Source organism: Stegostoma tigrinum, chromosome 18 (genome assembly GCF_030684315.1).
Source record: "Stegostoma tigrinum isolate sSteTig4 chromosome 18, sSteTig4.hap1, whole genome shotgun sequence".
In the NCBI taxonomy this organism is placed as follows: Eukaryota; Metazoa; Chordata; class Chondrichthyes; order Orectolobiformes; family Stegostomatidae; genus Stegostoma; species Stegostoma tigrinum.
In genome coordinates, this window is record NC_081371.1 from 5983553 (window position 1) to 6007940 (window position 24388).

Here is a 24388-nt window from a genome sequence, read left to right on the forward strand (position 1 = left end):
GAACCGTATTCCAGCAAGAGTAAACATTTTCCTGAGATAAAAGCATGATAAAAAAGATTGTCACAGCACTGCCTCAGCAGGAAGCTGCATTCGCACTTGCAGCCTTATTTTTAAACCTTAGTCCTGTTAACCATTGCTTTCTAGCAAATGATGGGATATATATTTGAAAAGTAAATGTTTCACAGTAAATATTATGGTTTATATTTCCACATGTTAGAGTAGGTTGACGTTTAATACTGTGTTAAGACTTTGGCATATTTATGATCTGCAATTTTAACGACATTATCCAACACATTTAACTGCATGAACCATTCTAACACAGATGACACATCAAGATTGTGATGAAATTGTGGACCTTTTTTGATGCTAGTTTTTCACTGTGTTTAATATTTGAAAGGTTAGTCATTATTTTCTAACTGATGTTACTAAGTAGTTCACACACATTTCTCGTGATAAGCCATTTTATTTCAATGCATTGCAGCATTTTGTGTATTTCATAGAACCATGCAGACCCTTTGGTCCACTATGCTTGTACCAGCTCTTTCCCATACTCATATTAACGTGAGTCTTAATGTAATAAGTAGTATTCTAAAAATAATTTTAAATCAGTTTAAAGCCTAATTGTTTTACATACAATTATTTTATGTTAAAGAATACTTTTTATACTATTGCCTTAGACATTCAAATCATATTTAATTTCCTGCTCAGTATTTATCAGCCTAATTGAGATGTACATTTCCTAATCTTGGGAACCAATTTTGTAAAGTGATTCGTGAATAAAAGCACAAAACGTTCCGGTCTTGAGCTAATAGGTATTATTGGAGCAGGAGAAGACCATTCAGCTCCTTGTATCTGTCTTGGCTAGTAATTGGAAACTTTTATGTTCCAGCCCTAGTCCAGAATGTACATTTGCAATCCAGGCAGATGTTCAATGTAGTCCTAGACCGTGCCGCATTGTTTAGGGGATCATCCTTCAGATGAGATATTTGTGCTCCTAAGATGCTGCTTGGCCTGCTGTGTTCATCCAGATCCACACTTTGTTACCTCAGATTCTCCAGCATCTGCAGTTCCCATTATCTCTTCTCTCTGCTTATTTGCAAAAGTGGGAGTGGATTTTAATTTCTCTGTCAAAGAAGATCGTAGAATTCTGGCTAAGTAACTTCCTTCAAATAGTGCCATAAAAATTAGACTAACCACACATACAGTTTACTACCTGGAACACAACTGTATGTAAAGTGGCACCTGAATTTGAAAGACAGAAGCTGTGTTTGTTTTTCATAACATCTTTCATGACCTCAAGACTTTCCAAAGCATTTTACAGCCAATGAATTATCTCCAGTGTAGTTAATGTTGAATGTAAAAATTGACAGTTTGTACACAAGCTTCTACAACGTGGTAAATTATAAGATAATCTGTTTCATTGATGTTAATTGAGTTAAACGTTGGCCAGGATAGGAAGGGTACTCTTCAGTTTTCCAATGAATGGTGTTGTGGTCTCTTTCCTTCTACCTTAGATGACAGACATGGCTTTAATAATCCATCTAAAATGTACCACCTCCCTTAATACAGCAATCCCTTGGCAATGCTGCCCAGAATCAGACTAGATTATGTGATCAAGTCTCTGGAAACAGATTTTTTGACTTGAAGGAGAATGTAACATACTGGGCTGGGTTGAAGAGTACAAATTTTAACCTAAAAATAAAGTGACAACATAATTAGACTGTAATTGATTAGCTGTGAATCACTTTGAAATGTAAATTAGTGTGTTGTATCTCATGATGCACATTGAAAATGTAATACTAATTCAACCAGTAGATTGAGTCCAAAATTCCATGTGGCTGTCCTGAGTAGCCATCGTTATAATGCAAGCTGTTAGTAGCCCACTCTTTTGTGTTATTAGGTTTTGTTGTTTTTTTTTTCCTCCATTATTAAGTGTAAATCTTGTAGGTGACTGTTTGATCCCTACTTCCACAGTAAAAATAGACCGTGTGACCTATTGTGCTTGTGCCAAGCATTTGTTAAAGTAATTCAAAAATCTCAAGGATTTTTCACAGACCTGGACCATCATCTGTTTTGAACACTTTACCAATTTGTTTTCCTTAAAATATATGGTAGCCCTTGCATTAATCACCATCCTTTGCAGAAATATCAGGTTGTGACAATTCTTTCCTCATACTATTCTCCTCAATCTCTTTTTGATAGTTTTATAATGATAACCCTGAATACAGAATAACAAAACAAAATAGTGTTCTTTGTCATATTCATTCTATCACAACCCTTCATAATTCTGAAAACAACCATTTACCCTCACAAGATTCTTTATATACTTCAAGTAGCACAACCTAACTTGCCAAAAAATCTATTAAATAACAAAACCATAAGTGAACCTCAATCATGGCAATAATTTTTTGTGCCTGTGTAACTTTAGTTAGCTCTGCATCACAGTAAAGTGTCAACCATTCATTATTTTCTCTGGAAATCTTAAGAAACTACATATGAATTGCATCTTTGTTTGTTTTTTAATATTAAAAGAACAAATATCTATCTGTCTAATATTCTTAATCTTTGCAAAGATTATAGATGGATGTTTTCCATTTGAAAATCTGTACTTAGAGGGAAAAGAATCTTTTAAAATAGGAAGTAAGTTAGAAAGCTGTAAATAAGACTAACTGTTTGAACAAACCACATGGACACTTTGTAATTGAAGTATGTAGTTTGAGTACACCCTTAAAAATTATCTCATGACCAGCAAATTCCTCATTGTAATAGAATGTCAAATTGGATTGGATGTGGTCTGTTAAGACGATGTTTAATCTCTTGTAATATGACAGTTAACAGAACTAGCGTCAACTATTTGTGTTCATACAGCATCTTTAATGTATAAAAACTCCTAAGATGCTTCACAATAGTGTAATCAAAAAACATTAACACCAAGGTATGGGAGGAGATAGAAGAGAAGTGGACTAAAAGCTTGGTTAAAGCGATTTGTTGGAAATTTTCGAAGTTAGCTCCTATGTAGGTGAAGGCACACCGCCAATGATGAGGTAAGAAGAATGTACTAAAAAGGGCCAGAGCTGAAGGAATGCAGATTTCCTGAAGATTTGTAGAGGTGATAGAGTTGAGAGATATTGAGAAAGTGGCAGTAGTTTCCTGACTCCTCTGAAATGGCAGAGCCTTAATTTTTAACTCTGTGTGCTGTTCTGTATTTCAGAGCAACTAGATTAACAAATAGAATCTTTTCTCATAATCTGTTCTTGGAGCAGATAAGTTCTTGATAAAATTTTCTTTATGATTTTAAACTGGCTTTGAAAGTTTGTGTGGTGTACAAAACTGTACAGTCCTATACTGTTCAAGCTACATTCTAACAAGGGTTTTGAATAACTAGCAAAATATTCTGCACTTTTATATTTTAGTTCTCCAGTTATCAAGGTTAACATTCCCTCACACTCTTTTTGTTTCTTCCTCTACTTGTTCACGAATGTCATTTAAGGAAGAATCATAGAATTCCTTACCTGGTGTGATCTATTTGTGACTCTAGGTCTACAGGAATGTGACCAACTCTTAACTACCCACTAGCCAATTAGAGCTATGTAATAAATGTTGGCCTAACCAATGAAACTGCATACTTTGAATTAATAAATAAAACTTTCCATTGTATCTATGTGCCCTAAATCTCATGGAGTCTCCAATGTTGCTTAGTTTGCAAAATTTAAATAGTTATTGGTTTTTGTTTTTGCTTTTGGTCCAAAATCAATGACATCGCACTTGCCCAAGGCCAAAAAAAATCTACCAAAGTTTTGCCCATTCACATATTCAGCCATTGTCACTTTGTAATTTTATGTTTCTACGTATGTGTACTATACCAAGCTTTATGACATCAGCAGCTCCATGTTTATGGTTCTCTGTAATGTTGGTCATTTCAATATGTTGAGGTCCAGGCTTCTGGGATACTACTAGTATTTTGCAATTTGAAAACCCTACTGTGTCTGTCCTACTCAACTAATCTCTGAGCCACATCAGTAATTTGTCTTTTATAAACTTTAATTTTATCTTTATAGGGCAGTTTAGTACAGTCATAATCGTCAAAATAGTTGGAAGTGAAATTTTGAACATTGATAGGAAGTCCTTGACGTGGAACTGGAAAGAGTGATTAAGCAAAAGCCCTCTTCTTTCTTCTAAACTGAATCTGAGAAATAGGAGTGAGCTGAACAAAAGTAAAATAATACATTGGTTGCTACTGTATCTAGTTTTGAATAAACAAAGAGGAAACTTTGTACGGTAGAAGCTCAGAGAGGTATGTGGAACATCCATGTCGAGCGTCCTGTGGTATGAAAGAAGTCAAAAGGAATGACACTTTTTTTGTGAAAAATGAGTTTAAAAATATACGAATTGGATAGTTCAAAGGGTATGATTTCAATGCTCCTTCTCAAATTTCAGAATAATAATTGTTCGGTTCGTTCATACTTGCATCACTCACACAAGACATTAAATGAAGAGTAGTATAAGATCGTCTCCCAAGGAATAGAAGTGGTTACAAGGTTCAAAACACAATTATTTCAATTGCTGCTCATTTTAAGCCTTTTTAACTTAAATTGTGTTTACAGTGTATGTACCATCGTTTTTATTGAATCTGTGTTTACTGTTTACAGTTTTTCAGCAGACAGATCCACTAATCATCAAAATGAGCCTCAACATAGAGAGAAGACTGCCCTGGAGTTAGGGGAGCAGTGCTAAGTACACAATTATATATCAGCCATTGTCAAAACTCACAATATTTTCATGTCAATGGCATCTATATCAAGCAGCAGAGCTACACTAGCATGAGCTATCTACTAATAGATGGTGTCCAACAGCTATAAACTGACTTGAGTTGTCAGTGTTAAAATTCCTCAATCTTAACTGGAAGCAGCACATGCTCAATGCAAATCAAATCTTCTGGTTTTTTCCCCCCCAGAGTTTTGGGCTTCAATCTAAGAAATTCTATTGTGCCAGAAAAGTGCAACTCTATGTGCAATGCAGACTTCAAATGGAGACTTGTTGAATCAGACCATAGTATTAAATGCCAGCATCACTGCAATCTGTTTGTCCCTGCCATAGATAGGGAAAGTACTGTTCAAATCTATGTATACACACATATAGAGACGTGTGGGATGTCACACTGCACCATATCCCTAGCTGCCACTAATGGCAATGTTCATGAAACCAAGGATACAACAAGGTGGAAATCAGAGTGACTTATACAATGGCTTAACCAGTTGTAAAGCCTTTTTTTATGATTAATATTGACAAGTTTGTAAATACCTTGGGGAGATGAGCAAAAATTCTGCAAGACCTGAAACAGGCGCATTGATCATGAAATGTGGTGTGTGCTTGTTCATTGTGAAAAAGGCAACACATAAGCATCATGTTTTGCTGGCAGACAAGTTCAAAATATGCTACTCTATGGTGTATTCATCAGCTATAAGGGCCCAACTTCTTAAGATTGTCACCACTTAAATATAGGCAACACTGCTTAAAGCCAAGCTGTACCTCAAGGGGCAGGTGCTGTCTGTACCAAATGCTGGAAGGAGCTCAGGAGTCTGAACTACAAAAGTGAGGTTGAAAGAAAAATGAGCAGATACTGGCCAAATGGCCCCTCAAGCCTGATCCACTATTGAATAATATAATGGCTGATTTACTTTCTTGTCTGTTGTCCTTATCATCCTTCAAATTTAAATAAGGAAGTCCAAACATATGCAGTTCTCAGGTGTGGTGTCAAAGACATCTTGCACAATTGAAGTAGGACTCCCCTATTTTTACACTTCCACCACTTTCAACATTCCATTTCCCTTCCCTAATCGCTGTCTGTATCTGTGTTTTAAGTGAAAATGGCACCTCAGGGCAAATTGTGTGCTCTAAGGTTCTCGGGCAAAGAATGGAGATCTTGGTGAATAGGGACAGGAGAACAGGAAGAGAGATTCTCTAACCCCATGGGGTCAGTAGGTCCTATAGACAGACACTGAGGAGACTGTGGAAGAAGACACCCACCCTCATTGAATAAAGTTGTGTAACCCTAAGGATTTGGATGCAGGAATGGGAGAGGACTAATGACCTAACACAAGCCATGCAAATCTGTAAATATATTTTCAAATGCTGGAACCTTACATTTGTGACAAGCTTCACATGATAATCAACTCTTACCATCTTCTCCCCCAATCTACTCTGTAGCTTCCAGTAGCCTGCGACCCTTCTCAATGAAATGCAACTTTCATAACCTTACCTCGCTCCCTCATTGCAAGTTTCACAACTAGATCTCTTAGTTTGCAAAAAAAAACTGACGCCTAGGCAATTGCAATGACACATCACCCGAGAGCATAACACCATATTTAATGACGCATTTTCCTCTTGCAGCATAAGGTAGCAGATAACAGAAAGCAGCAGGAGCTAGCTGGTGAGGATAGAGATAGCTGCATGACTTTGTCCCTAAAGGAGGGCGCTATAAGTTAGACGCCACAACTGAAACTATGACAAGCAGCAGAGCTGAAATCATTTAAGGTGATAGAATATTCGTACCCTATTCACCTTCTTACGACCCAATTCCTAATGTCCTACAATCTGTACTGATTTGAAAGCTGAAAATGAAATGTAGAAAATAAGGAGAAAGCAGCTAAAGAAGTATCTACATGGCCTTACCACAGAGCATACAAGTACATTCCCAGAAATAGCTGTAATTCTTTATTCATTCATAGGATGAGGGCATCACTGACTAGGCAAGATTTGTTGCCCATCCCTAATTGCCAAGAGGGCAGTTAAGAGTTGAACACATTTGCTGTGGGTCTGGAGTCACATGGAGGCCAGACCAGGTAAGGATGGCAGTTTCCTTCCCTAAAGGGCATTAGTGAACCAGATGGGTTTCTTTTTCCATCAACAATGGATTCATGGTCATCATTAGATTCTTAATTCCAGATATTGATTGAATTCAAATTCTACCATCTGCTGTGGCAGGATTTGAATCCAGGTCCCCAGAACATTATCTGGGTTAACAATCCAGCAATAATAACATTAGGCCATCGCCTCCACCACATTCATGAGATGGAAGGGAGGATAGAACTTAAGAAAGTTAGAGCTGCATGGGAAGTAAAACTGAATAAAGTTTTGAAGCACAGATTGATAGTTTTCAGGCTCATAATGGGCCCCTTGGGTCTTGAAAGAGTGGTAAAACGGTGGATGTATTGGCTTAATTGTCTGAAAATTTGCTAGTTTTGGGGAAGTTTCCATTAGGCCAGAGGATAGCAAATGTATCTCCTTTATTCAAAAATGGAAATGGATAGAAAGAAGAAACTTACAGGCCACTTAGACGTCTGTCAGAAGGAACTTGTTAGAACATTGTTAAAAATGTTACAGCAGAACACTTAGAAAACTGCGATCAGAGATAATGGGAACTGCAGATGCTGGAGAATCTGAGATAACAAAGTGTGGAGCTGGATGAACACAGCAGGCTAAGCAGGATCTTAGGAGCACAAAAGCTGACGTTTCAGGTCTAGACCCTTCATCAGAAAACCACGATCAGAGATAATGGGAACTGCAGATGCTGGAGAATCCAAGATAACAATGCGTGGAGCTGGATGAACACAGCAGGCTAAGCAGGATCTTAGGAGCACAAAAGCTGACATTTCAGGCCTAGACCCTTCATCCTTTTCTGAAGAAGGGTCAAGGCCTGAAATGTCAGTTTCTGTGCTCCTAAGATGCTGCTTGGCCTGCTGTGTTCACCCAGCTCCACACTTTGCCTGATCAGTTTGCAGTTTGCTAAGTTAACAGAGTCACCATGGGAAAAGGAAGCTGTTTCGTCAACTGGAGTTCATTGAAGAAGCAATATGTGTAGATAAAGAGAAACTTATTTTGATAAGGCATTTGATAAAGTGTTATATTGCAGATTAATAACTGGAAAATAAAAGCTCATGTTGTAGCATCAGCCTCAGTAGAAGATTGGCTAATGAGGACGAAACACAGTAAGCACAAATGACTCTTTCTGGTTAGCAAAATGACACATAGGTGTACCAGAGGGAGCAATGCTGGGATCTTAACTTTGTATAATTTAGATAAACGATTTTGATGAAAACACAAAAGGTATGTTTGATAAATATATTGGTGACACAAAGATAAGTAGGAAACTAAGTTGTGAAGAGATCATAGAGATTACAAAGGGATATGTAGTTTTAGAAAATGTGTAAGGGCAGGGAACAAGCGAACAAATAGCACAAAGTCATAATGCTCATTGCAGAACCAGTGCATGCACAATGGGCTGAATGACGTTTTTCTGTGTTGCAAGATTTAGTGAGCAGCCAAAGATCCAGCAAATGGAATATAATGTGGATAAAGTTTGAAGTCGCCCATTTTGTCCAGAAAATAAAAATGAAGCATTTTGTTTAACTGGTAAGCAATTCGGAGCTTGAAGATGCAAAGGGATCTGAATGTTCTAGTGTTTGGAAAGCAAAAATCTGACATACAGCTACAGCCATCAATTGAGAAAGCAAACAGAATTTGATCATTTATTGAGAGGGAAATTTAATGCAAAAGAAGGGAGGTGTACCAATGATTCCATATTTGGAGTACCGTGTACAGTATTAATTTCTTTATGTAAGGAAGATAAAAGAGCTTTGAAAGAAGTTCAACATGGAATGAGCGGCTTGTTATATGAGGAACAATTGGGTAGGCTAGGTTTGTACTCTATCTAAGCACATGGCTCTACCTGTGAGCAATGCAAGGCTTTCAAAGGAAAACTGCATTAATCAGGCCAGGATCACTGTATATTTATTGTTAAAAAAGAGATCGGGTCGCAGCCAGTTTCCATTTACAGTGCAAGTCACATGAGGGTGGAAAGTAACCAGGTCACACTTGGCACAGTCAGCCACAAGCTCAGCCTAGTAATCATAGATTCCCCCAGTCCTCTGTGTTCTTCTCTTCCTTCCGCTCCAGTCAATCGCATCAGTACTAAACTTGCACACATTCTCTCACACCTCTTTGAATTGCAACTTCATCCCCAAACATTACTTCGTGAGCCCCAGCCTTCAGCTTAGTGATAACAACCGTTGTGCAGTACTGCCTCTCCAATGAGACCAGTGTTGTTGTGACCATTAATGAACATCCCACAGCTTCTGTGCAGTAATCCATGTCCTTCATTATACTATCGTCAACTCCAGTACATGTTGAGTTGCCTTTCTGCACAATTATTGTCCCTCTGTATCCCAACATGCTGCCTCCAATCTCCAGAATTGACTTGCCCAACTTCCCTAACACAGCCGTGACTCCTCAGAACCCTCCTTAACTCTTTTAGACCTGACCCCAACACTCACCCCTTCACCATTTGGGCGAACAGTTGTGACTGATAAGTGATCTGAGCCCTGACTGATTTACTGTGACTGTTTGGATTAGTTGCAATGCACTTGGCTAATCCTTCAGACTGATATGACACAGACCCTTTGATCTTGACTGCCCTATTGACCATGTGCAAGCCCCTGGACTATTATAGGATGTTCCACTTGACTTGCTTGACTGGGCCTCCCCGACTGAATGCTGTCTGATTGAAGATACTCTCCTTAGACTTTGAAATGTAGGCAGTTGGTTCATGCCTGTGTCATGTGTGAGGTCAACATAACACAGTACAATACAATACAGCAAGATGTTCATCCCCTCAACTGATCACTGCCGACCAGCATGTGAAGCGGATTGCTTTTGTGTCTGCACTGAAAAAAACAATATAGGACATGAGACCATAGGAGTTAGGTACAAGAGTTCCTCTGCCATTCGATAGGATCATGGCTGATTTGTCATTCCTCACATCCATTTTCCTGCCCTTTTCCTGTAACCCTTGATTCTAGAAGGATTCTTTTCCCACTGCTGTCTGTGGCAAGGACTTCTGAAAGCTCACAGCTCTCTGTGAGAAGAAATTCAAACTCATCTCAGTCTTAAATTGGTGCTGCTTTATTCTGATGTAATGCCCCTCTGGTCTTCGATGCTCCCATGATGAGTAACATCCTCTCTTACTCCGCCAAGCTGCTTATGTTTCAATAAGTTCACCTTTCATTCTTCTAAACTCCAGTGAGCATCTTGCTTACCTGTAAGACAATCCCTTCATTCTACTGAAACTGCTCTGAACTACCTCTAATGAAATGCTATCTTTCCATATAAAATGAGACCAAAATTGCTCACAGTACTCCAGATGTGGTCTCACCAGCACTTGTACTGTTACAGTAAGACTTCGCTACTCTAATATTCCAACCCCCTTGAAATAAGGGTCAACTTTGCATTATCCTTCCTGATTCTCTGCTGCACCTTTGCGCTAGCCTCCTGTGCTTTGTGAACAAGTACCGCCACGTCTCTGTGTTGCAGCTTGTTGCAGTCTTTTCTCCATTTAAATAATATTCTATTCTTTTGCTATCCCAAAATGAACAACTTCATATTTTCCCATGCCATGTTCCATTTGCCAACTTGTTGCCCATTAATTTAACCAATCAATGACCCTCTGTAAACTGTTTGTATCCCCCTCATTAGCCGCTCTCCACCTATTTTTGTGTCATCTGAAAACTTGGAGGAAACAAATGAATTGTAGCCAAGTCATTAACATACATTGCAAACAGTTGTGGTCACAGCACTGATCCCTGTGGAACCTGCTGGTCTCATGTCACCAATCTGAAAAAGAAGCCCTTATCCCCATTAGCTGTTTCCAGCCCATGAGACAATTCTATATCCATGCCAGCATACAAACTCCAACACCATGGTCTCTTATGATTTAACCTTTTCAGGAGTGCCTTGTCGAACACCAGTGAGCCTTTAAGCACTGGCTGAGGGGACAACGCACGAAAAGAATTACGGCAAGGCAGAGACGTTTAAGCATCCAAGTTTTTGCGAAATGAGTGAGGGCTGTAAAAGCGAATGAGGAGCCTGAAATGCACCACGTTAATGTTGGGAATTGTCACCATCCAGTTTTTATCCAGTGGGTGGCAGAATGGGAAACTACGTATCAACAAGGTGAAATTAGCCAATCATGACATGAAAATGTGTGGCTGGACAAGCTTGAGGAGGCTTGGAATCTCCACTGTTGCTATTCACCCTCAGGTTCACTGTGACTGGTTCCCCTTAGAATCAGAGCAGACTAGAGACTAGAAAAATTTTATCCATATAGATGTCCAAAGTCTCCTTCAGACCTGCATTTCCAATTTGCTTCATAGTCATTCTGACTCCTCCCAGTCTGTTTCACAACAATACTGACTCACTGCACACTTCTGCTAGTCATTTACAGAAATAACTATTTTCAACAACTGGGAGAGAAAAGAAATCATTTCTAATCTTCTGCAATATGGTTAATCTTTGAAACCTCAAATATACACATACTCATTCAAAATGAAGACAGACAAAACATAATGTTTTTGACACAAAATCAAACTCTAGACAGGGAACAATATTTTGAGGATCAAAAGTCTGGATCACAAGAGTCAGTTCACTTGTCTCTCACAGCCTCATAATTTTTAGCACTGCTAGCACATTGTTGTCTGTAAACCAAAAAGTTCATTTTTGACTGTTTTCCTGGTCTTTTCTTGCTAGTATTCTTTCTTTTAAGTTTTCACCCACATGTAGAGAGGGGAGGGAGAGATGTGCTGAACTTAGAGAGTCTGGCTGCTCTGCACTTACAGGTGACAAGTAAAAACAAGATGAGTTATACTGTGTGATGTTGCATCTTGATCAGTGATTTAGTTGTGCAAATTCTTAAATAAAGAGTCAAGCAACAAGTGTATTGGGTGAATTTTTATATGTTAAAATAGACATTAAAGTTGGACTAGCTGTGGTTACAGAACCTGCAGCAGCTGTTTGCAATTAGGTTTAACAGAGATTGAATTAATAGTTTCAGAACTGAGTTCCAAAGGCTGCGGTTCCGTGTTTGAAGCACCGCTGGTAAAATGAGAGCAGAGTTTAATCTTACTTTGGGTAAAAGGATATTGCTAATTCATTCTGGAAACAGCTTTGCTTTGTGCATTGACCTACTTTATATCTGTTTCCAGTCAATGCTCAATGTTAATACTTGGTGAGTTTAAAAAAAAGGTTCCACTCACACTCCTGGCAATGTCACAACATTTAAAACTAAACTTTTCACGTACTCGTTAAAATTTGAATGTATGGGATAAGGGTTTAGTTTTCTGCACAAAATAAAGCCAACAAACTCACTTCTGAAATTTAATAACTCTACAGCTAATGAGTTACTGGCACCTCCAGTTGGATTTCTAAATGAGAAATGCCAAAAGTCGAATTTTAACAGGTTAGGAAAAGCAAAGGATTTCTAATACCATGGCCTTGGTAATTAAGCCTTTCAGAAAGGCAAGGCAGGCTGTGCTGACAGCACACACTCTTTCTCTCTTTAGATTGTGAGTGGGTGACTTTATTCTTCCTGAAATGTGAATTTGGTCCCAAGAGTATTTTGGATGGAGATGCTCTCTTAATCCTGTCTGATCGTCACCAAACAAACTAAAGCACCACTATCTCTCACTTACAACATCAGGTCAACTCAAGTGGACCTCAATGCTATATTTTAACTTCACATCATAACCCCCATCCATCTTTAATCACCATGTCAAAAATATCTTTAAATAATAATTAACATTTTCTCGGTTGATTGAAATCGAAAAAATACCTTCTGAATACATGGAGACCCAGGGAGATTTAGTGCTCCTAGTGCACAGATCATGGTCAGTTATAAAAAGATTGGCAAAAATATTAATGGTATGTTTGCTTTTAGACATAACAAGGGGACATGTCAAGCTATCGCTACATAAATGTTCGGTTGGACCAAACTTGGAGTTCTGGGTTCAGTTCTGGGCGCCACACATTAAGAGGAATACATTGGCTCAGGAATGAATGTTGTTTTATTAGGATAATACACAGACTCCAAGAATCAAATTTCAAGGAATATTGCATAATCCCACTACATTGCCCATAATAGATTAAGGGATGATTTGATTTGGGGTTTCAAGATATTAATGGAAACAGATGGGATGGTCAGCAAGAAATGGTTTACTTTGGTTGGAATATCTAAGCCTGGTGCACAGTGAAAACGTTAAAGCCAATCATTCAGGACTGAAGTTTGGAAACAATTCTACATGCAGAGGGTGGTGGAAGTTCGAATCTCTTCTATAAATGGCCCTGGATGCTTGGTCAATTGTTGATTTTTAAAAACCAGAATTGATAGATTTCTGTTAACCAAAGGTATTAAGAATTTAGGGGTGAGGTGGCAAAACAACCAGGATTTCATTCAATCATACAACAGAAAGGCTCAAGGCTGGAAATGGCTGCCTTCTGTTTCACAGTCCCTCACAGACGAGGAGGACCCTGGTCCACTCTCAGGGTGAGTCTGTAGGTGGCTGTACAAACTGATGCTGCTACCACAGGCTCTGTTACACTTGGGAGCAGAGGACGGTCATGGGATGGGGTGGGTGGAGCGTTGGTGTGGCAGTGCGCTCGTTTTGCTGTTCTCGCCTGGCTTTTGCTTTTTCCCTACGGCAAGTCTTGAGGCGCTCGGTGCTCTCCCGGATTCTCCTCCTCCACTTCAGAAGGTCTCGGGCCAGTGATTCCCAGGTGTCTGTGGGAATGTCACACTGCACCAGCAAGGCGTGGTGAGTATCACTGAAGCGCTTCCCCTGCCCACCTGGGACTTGCTGGCTGTTTCGGAGCCGAGACAAGAGCATCTGCTCAAGGAGTCTCGTGTCGGTCATGTGGACGATGTGCCCGGCCCATTGTAACTGAACAAGGAGGGTCAGTGTCTTGATGCTGGTGATGTTGGCCTGGTCAAGGATGCTGGTGTTGGCGTGTCTGTGCTTCCCAGCAGATTCTCAGGATTTTACACAGACAGTGTTTGGTGGTACTGTTCTAGCACCTTGAGGTGTCTGCCCCAGTGCCATAGAACCCCAGTGATTTTTATACATCAATCTAAAGGAAATGTATTGTTAACTTTGACCTCCTCTACTCTGCCCAGATGAGACATAACAGACCAAGGCATCTACCTAGAGTAAGGTATGAGGGCAGCATTTACCGTCCAAGAATAACCTGTAAATCAGCCATTTTGGTTCTCTTCTAGGTTTTCTTCTTTTGATTTTCTATTCACTTGAGACACAAATTAAAGGAAGTAGGGTCCTTGCTTTCAGCAAGATTGACAGTCGAAACTTCAAAAAATTATCTCTTGGGTGTTTGCTCCAACTTATAGCCCTGAGTGCCATTTTAAAACTATTATTTTAATTTCCTTTGGAAATATTTCGCAAAGAAATCAACTGTGGTGACTTGGCAAATTTTGATTCACACAGCTGAAAGTGGGTTTGTAACAGAAAAAGTAAGCATTTTAAATCACAGTTTTCGTCTACAAGCTCTGAATAACCAATTTGCAACACTTAAAATGACACTCATACAAAAAAGCAAAACTGGTTTGTAGTTGGATTGCCATGAGTTCTGTAATTGAAAATCTTTCCGAACGTCTCTGTTAGTATCAGAGCACAGAGGATCCAACTTAATTTTGGAACCTCTTCAAAAGTCAGCAAAGGAACGCAATTAGTGGAATCTGCCCCCGGTGGTGAACCTGAGAACATTCCTGCTGAGGTCCACATCTAGCAGGATTTTGTTTACAATGAGTATAAAAGCTGTGCAAACTTGATTCCAAATTGTGCTCAAAATTCTGTGAACTTTTATAGCAATTAATGAATGAATTGGGCCAATAAGCCATCTCAATGCAGCAGAAACTCTAGGTTCTACAATGATAAATTTGTTCAATGATTCTGTTTTTCATCTGAATCTGATTCCTGCTATTATGTCCCAAGAACACTAGTCACACTCTACTTTCTTAAGCAACACCCAGTCTAAATACTGAATGGCTCTGATGCTAACTGTTGTGCCAATGATATTTCCCATGAGGTGTTTAACAATGTGTTGTCTGAATGGCTTCGTGATATATTGGAAATGATGTAAGATAATTTAATCCTTTAAATATGCTATGCAATATCTGAGTTGTTCAGAAACCAGGGCTGAATTTTATCATTTTTTCAGCTAAGTCACACCAAGTTTGATGAAGTGATTCTTGCCATGATTCTGGGCTAATTTTCTTGCCATCTCTTCACCAAACTCACCGGCAGTGTGAATAATGCTCAGCAACTGCCCCATCTCAGGACACTTAATTCACAGAGGAACTCGTTGCTCAATGAGGGTCCTCTATGGCATCGCTTGGGGTTGCATCAAAGCCCAGTGCCAACCGCAAGCTACGCTATTTAGCAGCATTAGGTGTCATGGGACATGGCACAGAAGTGGAATGTTGGTGCCAGGCTTCTTTAAGAGGGACCTGAATGCCCTTTATGGGCAGGGTGATGGAGAGGAGAGGAGTCCTGTCCTGGAGAGGAGGCTCTGCTAGCCTATTGGGAGATGTCACTGAGCCAAGGGTGAGGTGGGCTGCAGTGCAGGGAAGTGAATGATCTTCTCATTGTGCCAGGCTATGTATAGTACTCTCTTCTCTGCTGCCTCACTCATATCCATCACCTTCCATCAATGCTATGCTCTGATGCACCCTCTGTAGCGTGTAACACCTTCCCTCACTCACTCTCATTTCGTCCTTGTCCATTCCACACCTCTAACCCTGTGTGCCCTCTGCACTGCCTCCTCACTCCCCCAGTTCCCCTCCCCCACATGCACAATTCCTAATAGCCATGCCACCCAATGGCTAGAAAACTGATACATGGTTTGTTAGAATTAGAGTTTGAATTAGATTTATTGTGGCATGTACTCAAGTACAGGAACAATGAGTAGATTGAGAAGTGTACAAAGTCGCCATTTTTGGCACCATCTTTGGTACAAAGATACCTTGGTACAAAATGTTAGATATATGTCAGAACGAAAAAAAACTGTAAAAATTCAGCAACGCAGTCCTTCAAAAGCAGGGAGTCCACACTGGGCTTCACCTCAAGGTTGGAAGTCCATTGGGCCTACGCTTCCTCAAGGCTGGGAGTCCATCGGGCCTGCGCTTCCTCAACTCACCACCACCGATGCCAGAAGTAAGTAGAGAGAAAAAAAAGAAAAAGAAAAAATCATACAAAAAGAAGGGAAAGAAGAAAAGATGCGGACAGAATGGAGGAGCCTACTCCATCTCCATCTTAGTCACTCAACTTGAACATTATGTTTGATTACAGTAGTTTATTTATCATGCTTTGCTATATGCACTGTTTAGTTGGAAAACCATTCATGTTTAAAGTTTCTTTCATGACCTACTGAAATAATTATAAGCCCTTGTGTTACACAGTTCATCTGGTTTTGCCTGGCTCGGTGTTGGCAGTAGATGTTTCATTGCGCCCTGTGGCATCCCTCCATGGCCATTAACAAGGCACAGAGGGTTGGGCTTGTTACAGAGATAGTAGGAACTGCCGATGCTGGAGAATCTGAAATAACTTTTCTGAAGAAGGGTTCTGACCCAAAACGCCAGCTTCCCTACTCCTCTGATGCTGCTTGGCCTGCTGTGTTCATCCAGCTTCACACTTTGTTATCACAGAAGGTTGGAGGCTGTAATGGTGACTAAATATGCCCGGAGACAGCAGGGGGCAGCACAGCCCCCTCGTTCACTCAGCTCGCTCCATTGCGGTCATTTCCCTTGACACTGTATTCTAACCGTGTGCATCACGATCAGTCCAACACTGAGTGGTTCTCTACTGCTGGCTATCAGTGTGCCACAGAGACACCCACCCCATCATCTCCCTCTCCTTCCCAGGTGCCCATTCCATTAACTTTCCACTTCTCCAGAGCATTTCCCAAGCTTTGTGCATCTGACTCCCAACTTGTCTTCCCTTCCCATGTCTCTTCCATCCTCAGCACCTTCTTTTCCAGGCTTTCCCCACTACCCAACGTGAGAGGACTACTGTGACCCATCTGCTTGAGTCTCATGGCCTGCTTGCATCAGCTTTCAGCTGCCCAGGCCCTTGTCTGGTGGACACACATACTCCCGACTGTGCCAGCCCTCACCCCTGGTCTGGCGTCTATAGAGACAAAGATCTGACAGTCACCCAATGAGAGAACAAGGAAGTGAACAAGGTAGGCAGCCTGGTCCGCACTGTGGTCTGGGTTCCTGTCTCTGAGTGTGTTATACCTGTACTTGATGTACGTGTAGACTGCTGGTTATCAGTGTGCCCTCCTAGACCAATCTGCCCTTGCATATCACAATATGGGTATATTGGAGAATGACCAAAGTATAGGATTATAGTGGAAATATGGTACAGGAGCAGGCCAGTCATCCTAAACAGCTTGTGGCAATGTTTCTGCTCCACGTAAGCCTCCAACAATCTTTCCTCAACTAAATCTATGATTCTAAACCTCTATTCCTTCTGTGCCATATGCTACTGTGCTTTCCATTTCATTCAGCCCATTTCAAAATAAATTTCAGAGTCACACTCTTCTTCCAACCAAGACTCTTCTTTGGAATTCTTGATGGTGGTTTGATAGATGCCTATCATAGAATCATAGAATCCTTACATTGTGGAAACAGGCCCTTCAGCCCAACAAACCGACCCACAGAGCTTCCCGCCCAGACCCTCCCGCCAATAACCCACCTACAATCCCTGAACTCTACAGGCAATGTAGCATGGCCAATCCACCATAACCTACACATCTTTGGACTGTGGGAGGAAACCAACGCAGACATGGGGAGAATGTGCAAACTCCACACAGACAGTCGTGTGAGGGTGGAATGAGCCACCGTGCCACAACCGCACCCCTCCCCCAACCCAACTAGTGATATGTTCTTCCACACAACAAGTATTCTGTCTCAACTGTACCAAAACATTTCAAAGTGTTGTGGCCTTTGCCGGGAGAGGCAGTGATAGTAGCACTGGACTGGTCACCTAGAGAGCAAGGTTAATATGCTAAGACATGTGGTCAGATCTCACCATTGTAATAGGTAGAGTTTTAAATTCAATGAAATGATCTGGAACAAAATGCAAGTCTCAGTCATCGTGACCATGGCAACTAATGTCAGCTGTTGGAAAATTCCAAGTGAAAGTCTGCCATCCTTGTCTGCTCTGTCCTACCTGTGACCCCAGACCTACAGTAATGTGATCAACTTTTAACTACCCTCTGAAACGACCTCAGTTGCGGACAATTAAGGACGGTCAATAAATGCAGACCTTGCTAGCAACGACAGCACATGAATAAAATAAATCGGCAATTGGTCAGCTTTTCTTCAGGAGGTAAGTGACCCATCCTGTCAAATAGCCCCTGGTATGCAAACTCACATCAAAATTTAGCTTCTTTCACAAATTGTAAAGTTGTGTTTTTGATTGGAAATTCCAAATCATTAATGCTACTTCAATTAAAAAATGATCTTGGTCCCTGTACTGAAAGATATGTGAAGCCATTAAGAAAACTAATCCCATATGTTATATTCACACAGCTGGTAGCATTTGTAACCCACTTGTGTAAACAAATTCTTAACTGGGCAGGACAGTCAAGCTTATAATCATAGTAAAAATGTGCTCACTATTTCAATGCGGAAGAAAACTTGAAGGATTAGTCAAATTTTGTGGCAAAGCAGATTGTAGAACTCAGCATTCAGTGGTTTTGTTACTATTGAGTTGGTACTGTTCTTAATCAGGATCTGAGGTACAATAGGATCACTGGTGAGGAAATAGTAACAAACCCAGTCAAAATGTTGACTTATTTTATTACCAATGCTAAATGATACAGAAATAAAACAAACAACTGCAGTAGCTGGAGATCTGAAACAAAACAGAAATTGCTGGTGGAACTCAGCAGATTTCACAGCATCTGTGGAGAGAAAACAGAGTCAACGTTTCAGGTCCAGAGCTGGTCCAGTCATCTGACAAAGAGTCACTGGATTTGAAACGTTAACTCTGCTTTCTCTCTCCAGATGCTACCAGGCTTGCTGAATTCCACCAGCAATTTCTGTTTTTGTTTGAAATCATACAGACCCCGTGATTGTGGAAGGTAAGGAAATATTATAGATGGGAAAAGTTCATTCCGTCCATTAACCCCATTCCTCTCTGTGTTGTGGCTTTTATAATGATCGTCTTGGCTTTGGAGACAGGACAGATGAAAGAAACAGCAGCTGGATGTGTCACAGTAACCCTAACAGTCATTGGTTCCACACATGAATGAAGTGGTTTCGCTGTAGGACTATTCAACATACTTTTTCAATGATGATTATTACAAATGATATTTTGAATTGTTCCATATTGAAATTCAAATCCAAAATATTAGGCATATTAAGGTAAGGTATCACATTTTAATGTAATTTTGGTTGTAATATGGTGCATAAATGAACTCTTTGTGTGAAGAATATTGCTATGAAATGACATGTATTGCAATCAGGGCCTGACTTGTTCAGAGAGGAACCCTGACTGGAGAATCGGATGATGCAGCTGTTGTCAAAATTGGAAGGTGTGGAATAAAAGACAAGACAGGAATTTGAAGGCAGGAAGAAAAGATTAACAAGCACAAGGAATTTGAGTTACAGAATTGTGATCTTAGCATAGTAGAGATAATATGAAAGTGAGTGAGGATTCAGGGCAGTGTACTCAGGAGCTGAGGAAGTCCCTGGCAGAAATGATATGATTAAAATGGTTATGAAAAAGATTATAACAGAACGATAGCTGTACAGAGGAGAAAAGAACTGTGCATCAAATTATCAGTTTTCCTTCATATCCTGTTCAGTGGCATGAGAAAGATATTTACAGTACTGTTCATAAATATTAACAAGTATTTGATTCTTCAACCGATTATTTCAAAGCTTAGAGGTAAAAGTAGCACGGCGTAATAATCTGACTGCCATTGTTATGTCACGTGCCTAAGAAGAGTCTTGCTTTGTTTAAGTGCCATTTCTTTGCTCTAGTGTGCTGATGGGTGCACAATAAACCTGGAGAAAAGGCTACATTGCAACAGAGTGCAAACCATATTTGAAACACTCTTCATTCACCCCAAATCGATCAGAGCTGGTTGCCTCTCTTTTCCCACTTCTTGCTGCTTTCCAGTTTTGCGTTTCATTTCCCCTCCCAATGCCTCAAGGTGAAGGGTACTTTTCAGATTCATCGGGCCTGAGTTTTCCTACTTTATTTACACAGATCAGGATGAGGGTGAGGAACCAGAGACTCCAACCGACTGCAGCAGCAATCCATCCGTACTCATCCACACTGTGCTGACAGCACAGCCTTGCTGTCACACAAGTGTCCCAACCATTTTGGAAATCTGCAAAGGAGATAAAAAAAAAGTGTTTTTGAATCTCAGGAAGCTTGTCCATAAAGTTTAAATTCATGCAAGCCAACCCAAACCCAGCTTTGCAGATAGTAAGAACTACAAACCCAGACTTCATTAGTTTTAACGGACGCCAACCAAATGTAAGTTACAAATTCACAAGTATTGTAAAGGAGGCTGTATGCGTCCCAATTTTGCATTGAAATTTATGTTTAATCCCGCATGGAGCCTGGTAGCTGAGGGAAGGGTGAAGTACCAAATGGAGCATACTTTATGGCATGGCTTGTGGACGAAGAGGAGCAATACTGACCCAACCAGCCACATAAATAGAATAGAAAATCCTTGATTGTCATTTGTAGAAGTACAGGAGTACAGTGAAAAACCTCTACAATATCTGCCTCATTCGGCACCCTCTTGGCACACCTCTAGGCACAAATCTTGAATACAAAGAGGAATAAAAAGTAGTTACGTTACTTTACAGGTTAGAAATAAGGCACCATTAAAGGATTGACATTACAGGCAGGTAAAAAGTTTTGAATGGACATTACATTATAACAGTTCAGGGCAGGGCCTCTGTCTGTTGTCTGACTGCCCACAGTGGACCCCGGTCACACAGCTGTCCCTACTCCGCTCCAAGCTTCTAGTCCACTCTGTACCAGCACTCGGCTGCTCCAAGTATGTTCCAGGACTGCATCCCATGCGCCAGTCTCTGCCCAGGAATCTCAGCCTGTGCGTTGCTGTGGGACTCGCTACCCACACGCTGCTTTAGAGTTCACTGCCCGCTCTGCCTTATACTTAAGTAAACCCTTAAGTAACTATCATTTCCTCCCTGTCTCAGCAATCTGTCCAAACCCACTACAAACTACCAATTTCCCCTCTGATATATCCCATTTCCACCCTCCCCTCCATTCGCTGACTGGCAATCTATGCAATTGTCTCACAATTCGTCTGTTCAAACCCTTACTCCAAGAGGTTAAAAGCTGAAACATTTAGGAAATAAAAAATATGTCAAACATTCTGATCTAAAGTTTTCTTTTGGTAAAAGTTTCTCTGAAGTAAACACTACGTCAGCATGTTTTTTATCACATCACCCTTACAAATACACTCCACGTAAGGTTTGAGCCACAAAGGTCCCTTGATGGCATTAACATTCTAACTGCAGTGATCCTTCACCTGAAAGAATATTTGCATCTTTGGAGCAGATGGGAATTGTGCCTGGGCCTCCTGGCCCAGAGGTAGGGGCACTACCACCCCATCACAAGAACCCTCCCTGCCAGCCAGAAGCTGATCTTTCTAAACATGCTAGTAGAAAAATAACACACTTACTTGGCATAATAAAATGTTACAAGGTTGTTCACAGGACCATTTTAAAACAGAAGCGTAACACTTATAATGTTTCGGTGCTGCTTGTTCAAAGAATTGAAGCAGGTTTGCACTGGGAGTCATTGATAGCAACTCAAATGTGTGTAAACAGCCAAACACTGCTCTAGAGAATGAATGTGGGTGGAAGATTTGCCATAAAAGATATTCAAACCAGTTCATACACATGTTCCAACTATGCTATCTATCTAATTGGATAAGCTCCTCTAAGTATCAAGAGGCTCATGCTATAAGAGGATATAAAACATGCCAAGGACACAGTGTTACAGAAACAGCTAGAACATTATTTCTCCTTTAATACTATTTTCTTCATTTCAAAGCTAGCAATGACAAAATGGGTTGTGCTAACAATTCCAACACATCTAAAACTTGTATGGCCAATTTTTATTGTTCTCATGTAAGAAAGAGTTATATTTCTGACTGCCAAAGAAATTTGCAATGATTACAACGCCTCCAGCTTTACAAATTTTCTGTAAGTTATAAATCAATTTACAATGAAGCCATGGTACGGTTAATGTGTTCAAAAATGCTTTCATTTAGTGTTTTATGTTCAAACTCATGCTGCACTGTGCCCCTCAGTCATACTCACATTGTTCACACTGATCCATACTGTGTCTATTGGACTCTGTTTGTATGGAGTTGCTGTTGAGCGAAGTTATTGCTTGCGCTGAAAGAAGAAAACAAAGCTCCTGTTTCTTCAAAGTTGATTAAAAGCTGTCAATGAAATGACACTGGAAATTCTTGCAGGTTAATGGAGTCTGAACACTTACCAGTTGCAGCTGAAGCCCAGTGCACACAAAGCAGAATCAGACAAACAGTGCAAGTCATGCACTGACTCACAGATCTGACATCCATGATTTTGAGAAGGAGACAAGACAGCTTCACTCTTAGGTCAATCCTTTATCTTGCCCAGTGCTCAATATTGTCCCTTTAAAAAATTTCAGAGGGGGGGGGAAAAACCTGTCTGTGATTTCGCCACACCTCCGTTCTGTCAAAAGCAACCTTTCCTAGTTTTGCACTAACTGGAAAAGGACAATCAATTGCAGTCAAGTGAAACCCTGATGTCGTCAGAGGTTGCATAATCGGGGAATAAGTGAAAGCAATTAACATGGAAAAAACTTACTGGGTTCTTGTATTTTTCTCCCACCATGTTCTGTTACATATCTTTTGAACCACGGATTGTCCCCACATGCATCTGCAATATTTAAGTTGCCCGTTTTTCAAATGAACAAAGAAATGTGCATCTTGCATTGTCCCACACCAATTACAGCGAAGTGGCTCGACCAAAGACACACTTTTGACACCGTTCACTCCTCCACCACCGCCTCTTGGTGCCAACAATGTGTACAATCTAAAAGATGCCCTGCAGCAATCCTGCCAGCTTCCTCTGATAGCACCTTCCAAACCCACACTTCTACCATACAGAAGGATGAAGACAGAGAAAGCATAGGGACATCACCACCTACAAGTTTCCCTCCAAGCCATTCAAAATCCTGACCTGGAAATGTATCACTGTTCCTCCACTTCGCCCAGGTTAAAATCCTGGAACTTCCCAGCAAGCCGCACTATGGATACATCCTGCACTATAAAGACCGGAATAGCTCAAGAAGAAAGCTCACCACCACCTTTTCAAGGGCAATTAGGGATGGGCAGTACAATACCGGTCTATATTGCTTGACCACATCCCATGAATGAATGATAAAATCGTTGGTGCTGCACTGGCTGTCAATAAACACATAGACAATAGAGCTGTACAGCAAGGAAACAGACCCTCCAGACCAACCTGTCCATGCTGATCAGATATCCTAAATTTTCCAGCATTTGGCCCATATCCCTCTATACCCTTTCTATTCATGTACCCATCCAGATGCCTTTTACATGTTGTAATTGTACCAGCCTCCACCACTTCCTCTGGCAACTCATTCCATACAGGCACATGCCTCTGTGTGGAAAAAGTTGCCCCTTAGGTTCCTTTTAAATCTTTCCCCTCTCACTTTAAACCTATGCCCTCTCGTTTTGGACTCTCCCACCCCTGGGAAAAGACCTTGGCTATTCACCCTATCCACACTCCTCATGATTTCGTCAACCTCCATAAGGTTATCCCTCGGCCTCCGATGCTCCAGGGAAAATAGTCCCAGTCTGTTCAGCCTTTCATTCTATAGCCGAAACCCTCCAACCCTGTCAACATCCTTGTATAGCTTTTCTGAACCCTTTCAAGTTTCACAACATTTTTGCTATAGCAGGGAAACCAGAATTGCACTCAGTATTCCAATAGTGTCCTAATCAATGTCCTGTACAGCCACAACATGACCTCCCAACTCCTATACTCAATGCTCGGACCAATAAAGTCAAGAGTATCAAACACCTTCAACAACCTGTCTGCCTGTGACTCCGCTTTCAAGGAATAATGAACCTGCACCCCAAGGTCTCTTTGTTCAGCAACACTCTCCAGGACCTTACCATGAAGTGTATAAGTCCTGCCCTGGTTTGCCTTTCCAAAATGCAGCACCTCACATTTCTCTAAATTAAACTCCATCTGCCATTCCTCAGCTCAGTGCCCGTCTGAACAAGATCCTGTTGTACTCTGAGGTAACATTCTTCACTGTCTGGTACGCTACCAATATTGGTGTCATCTGCTAACTTACTAACCACGCCTTCTATATTAACATCCAAATCATTTATATAAATGATGAAAAGCAGTGCACTCAGCACCGATCCTTGTGGCACACCGCTGGTCACAGGCGTCCAATCCAAAACA

The 24388-nt window shown here is 40.7% G+C and overlaps 1 protein-coding gene across 1 annotated transcript; it reads right to left on the reverse strand.

The window, feature by feature from the left end:
- Window positions 1-18686: 18686 nt before the first annotated feature.
- On the reverse strand, window positions 18687-22642 carry LOC125460984 (transmembrane protein 213-like). The gene is made up of 3 exons (XM_048549231.2): window positions 22401-22642; window positions 22220-22297; window positions 18687-20244 (listed from the first exon to the last, which is right to left on the reverse strand). Exons 1-3 carry the CDS (start codon window positions 22483-22485, stop codon window positions 20060-20062), a joined length of 348 nt encoding a protein of 115 aa, XP_048405188.1. The 5' UTR covers window positions 22486-22642; the 3' UTR covers window positions 18687-20059.
- Between the last annotated feature and the right edge of the window lie 1746 nt (window positions 22643-24388).

Bases quoted from the DNA above. Each gene is read 5' to 3' on its own strand.
- LOC125460984 (XM_048549231.2), bottom strand. From the start codon at position 22,485: ATGGATGTCAGATCTGTGAGTCAGTGCATGACTTGCACTGTTTGTCTG. The intron at 22,298-22,400 runs GTAAGTGTTCAG...TTCTTCTTTCAG, and splicing joins CTGGGCTTCAGCTGCAACTG to CGCAAGCAATAACTTCGCTC. The intron at 20,245-22,219 runs GTGAGTATGACT...TCTCCTTTGCAG, and splicing joins TATGGATCAGTGTGAACAAT to ATTTCCAAAATGGTTGGGAC.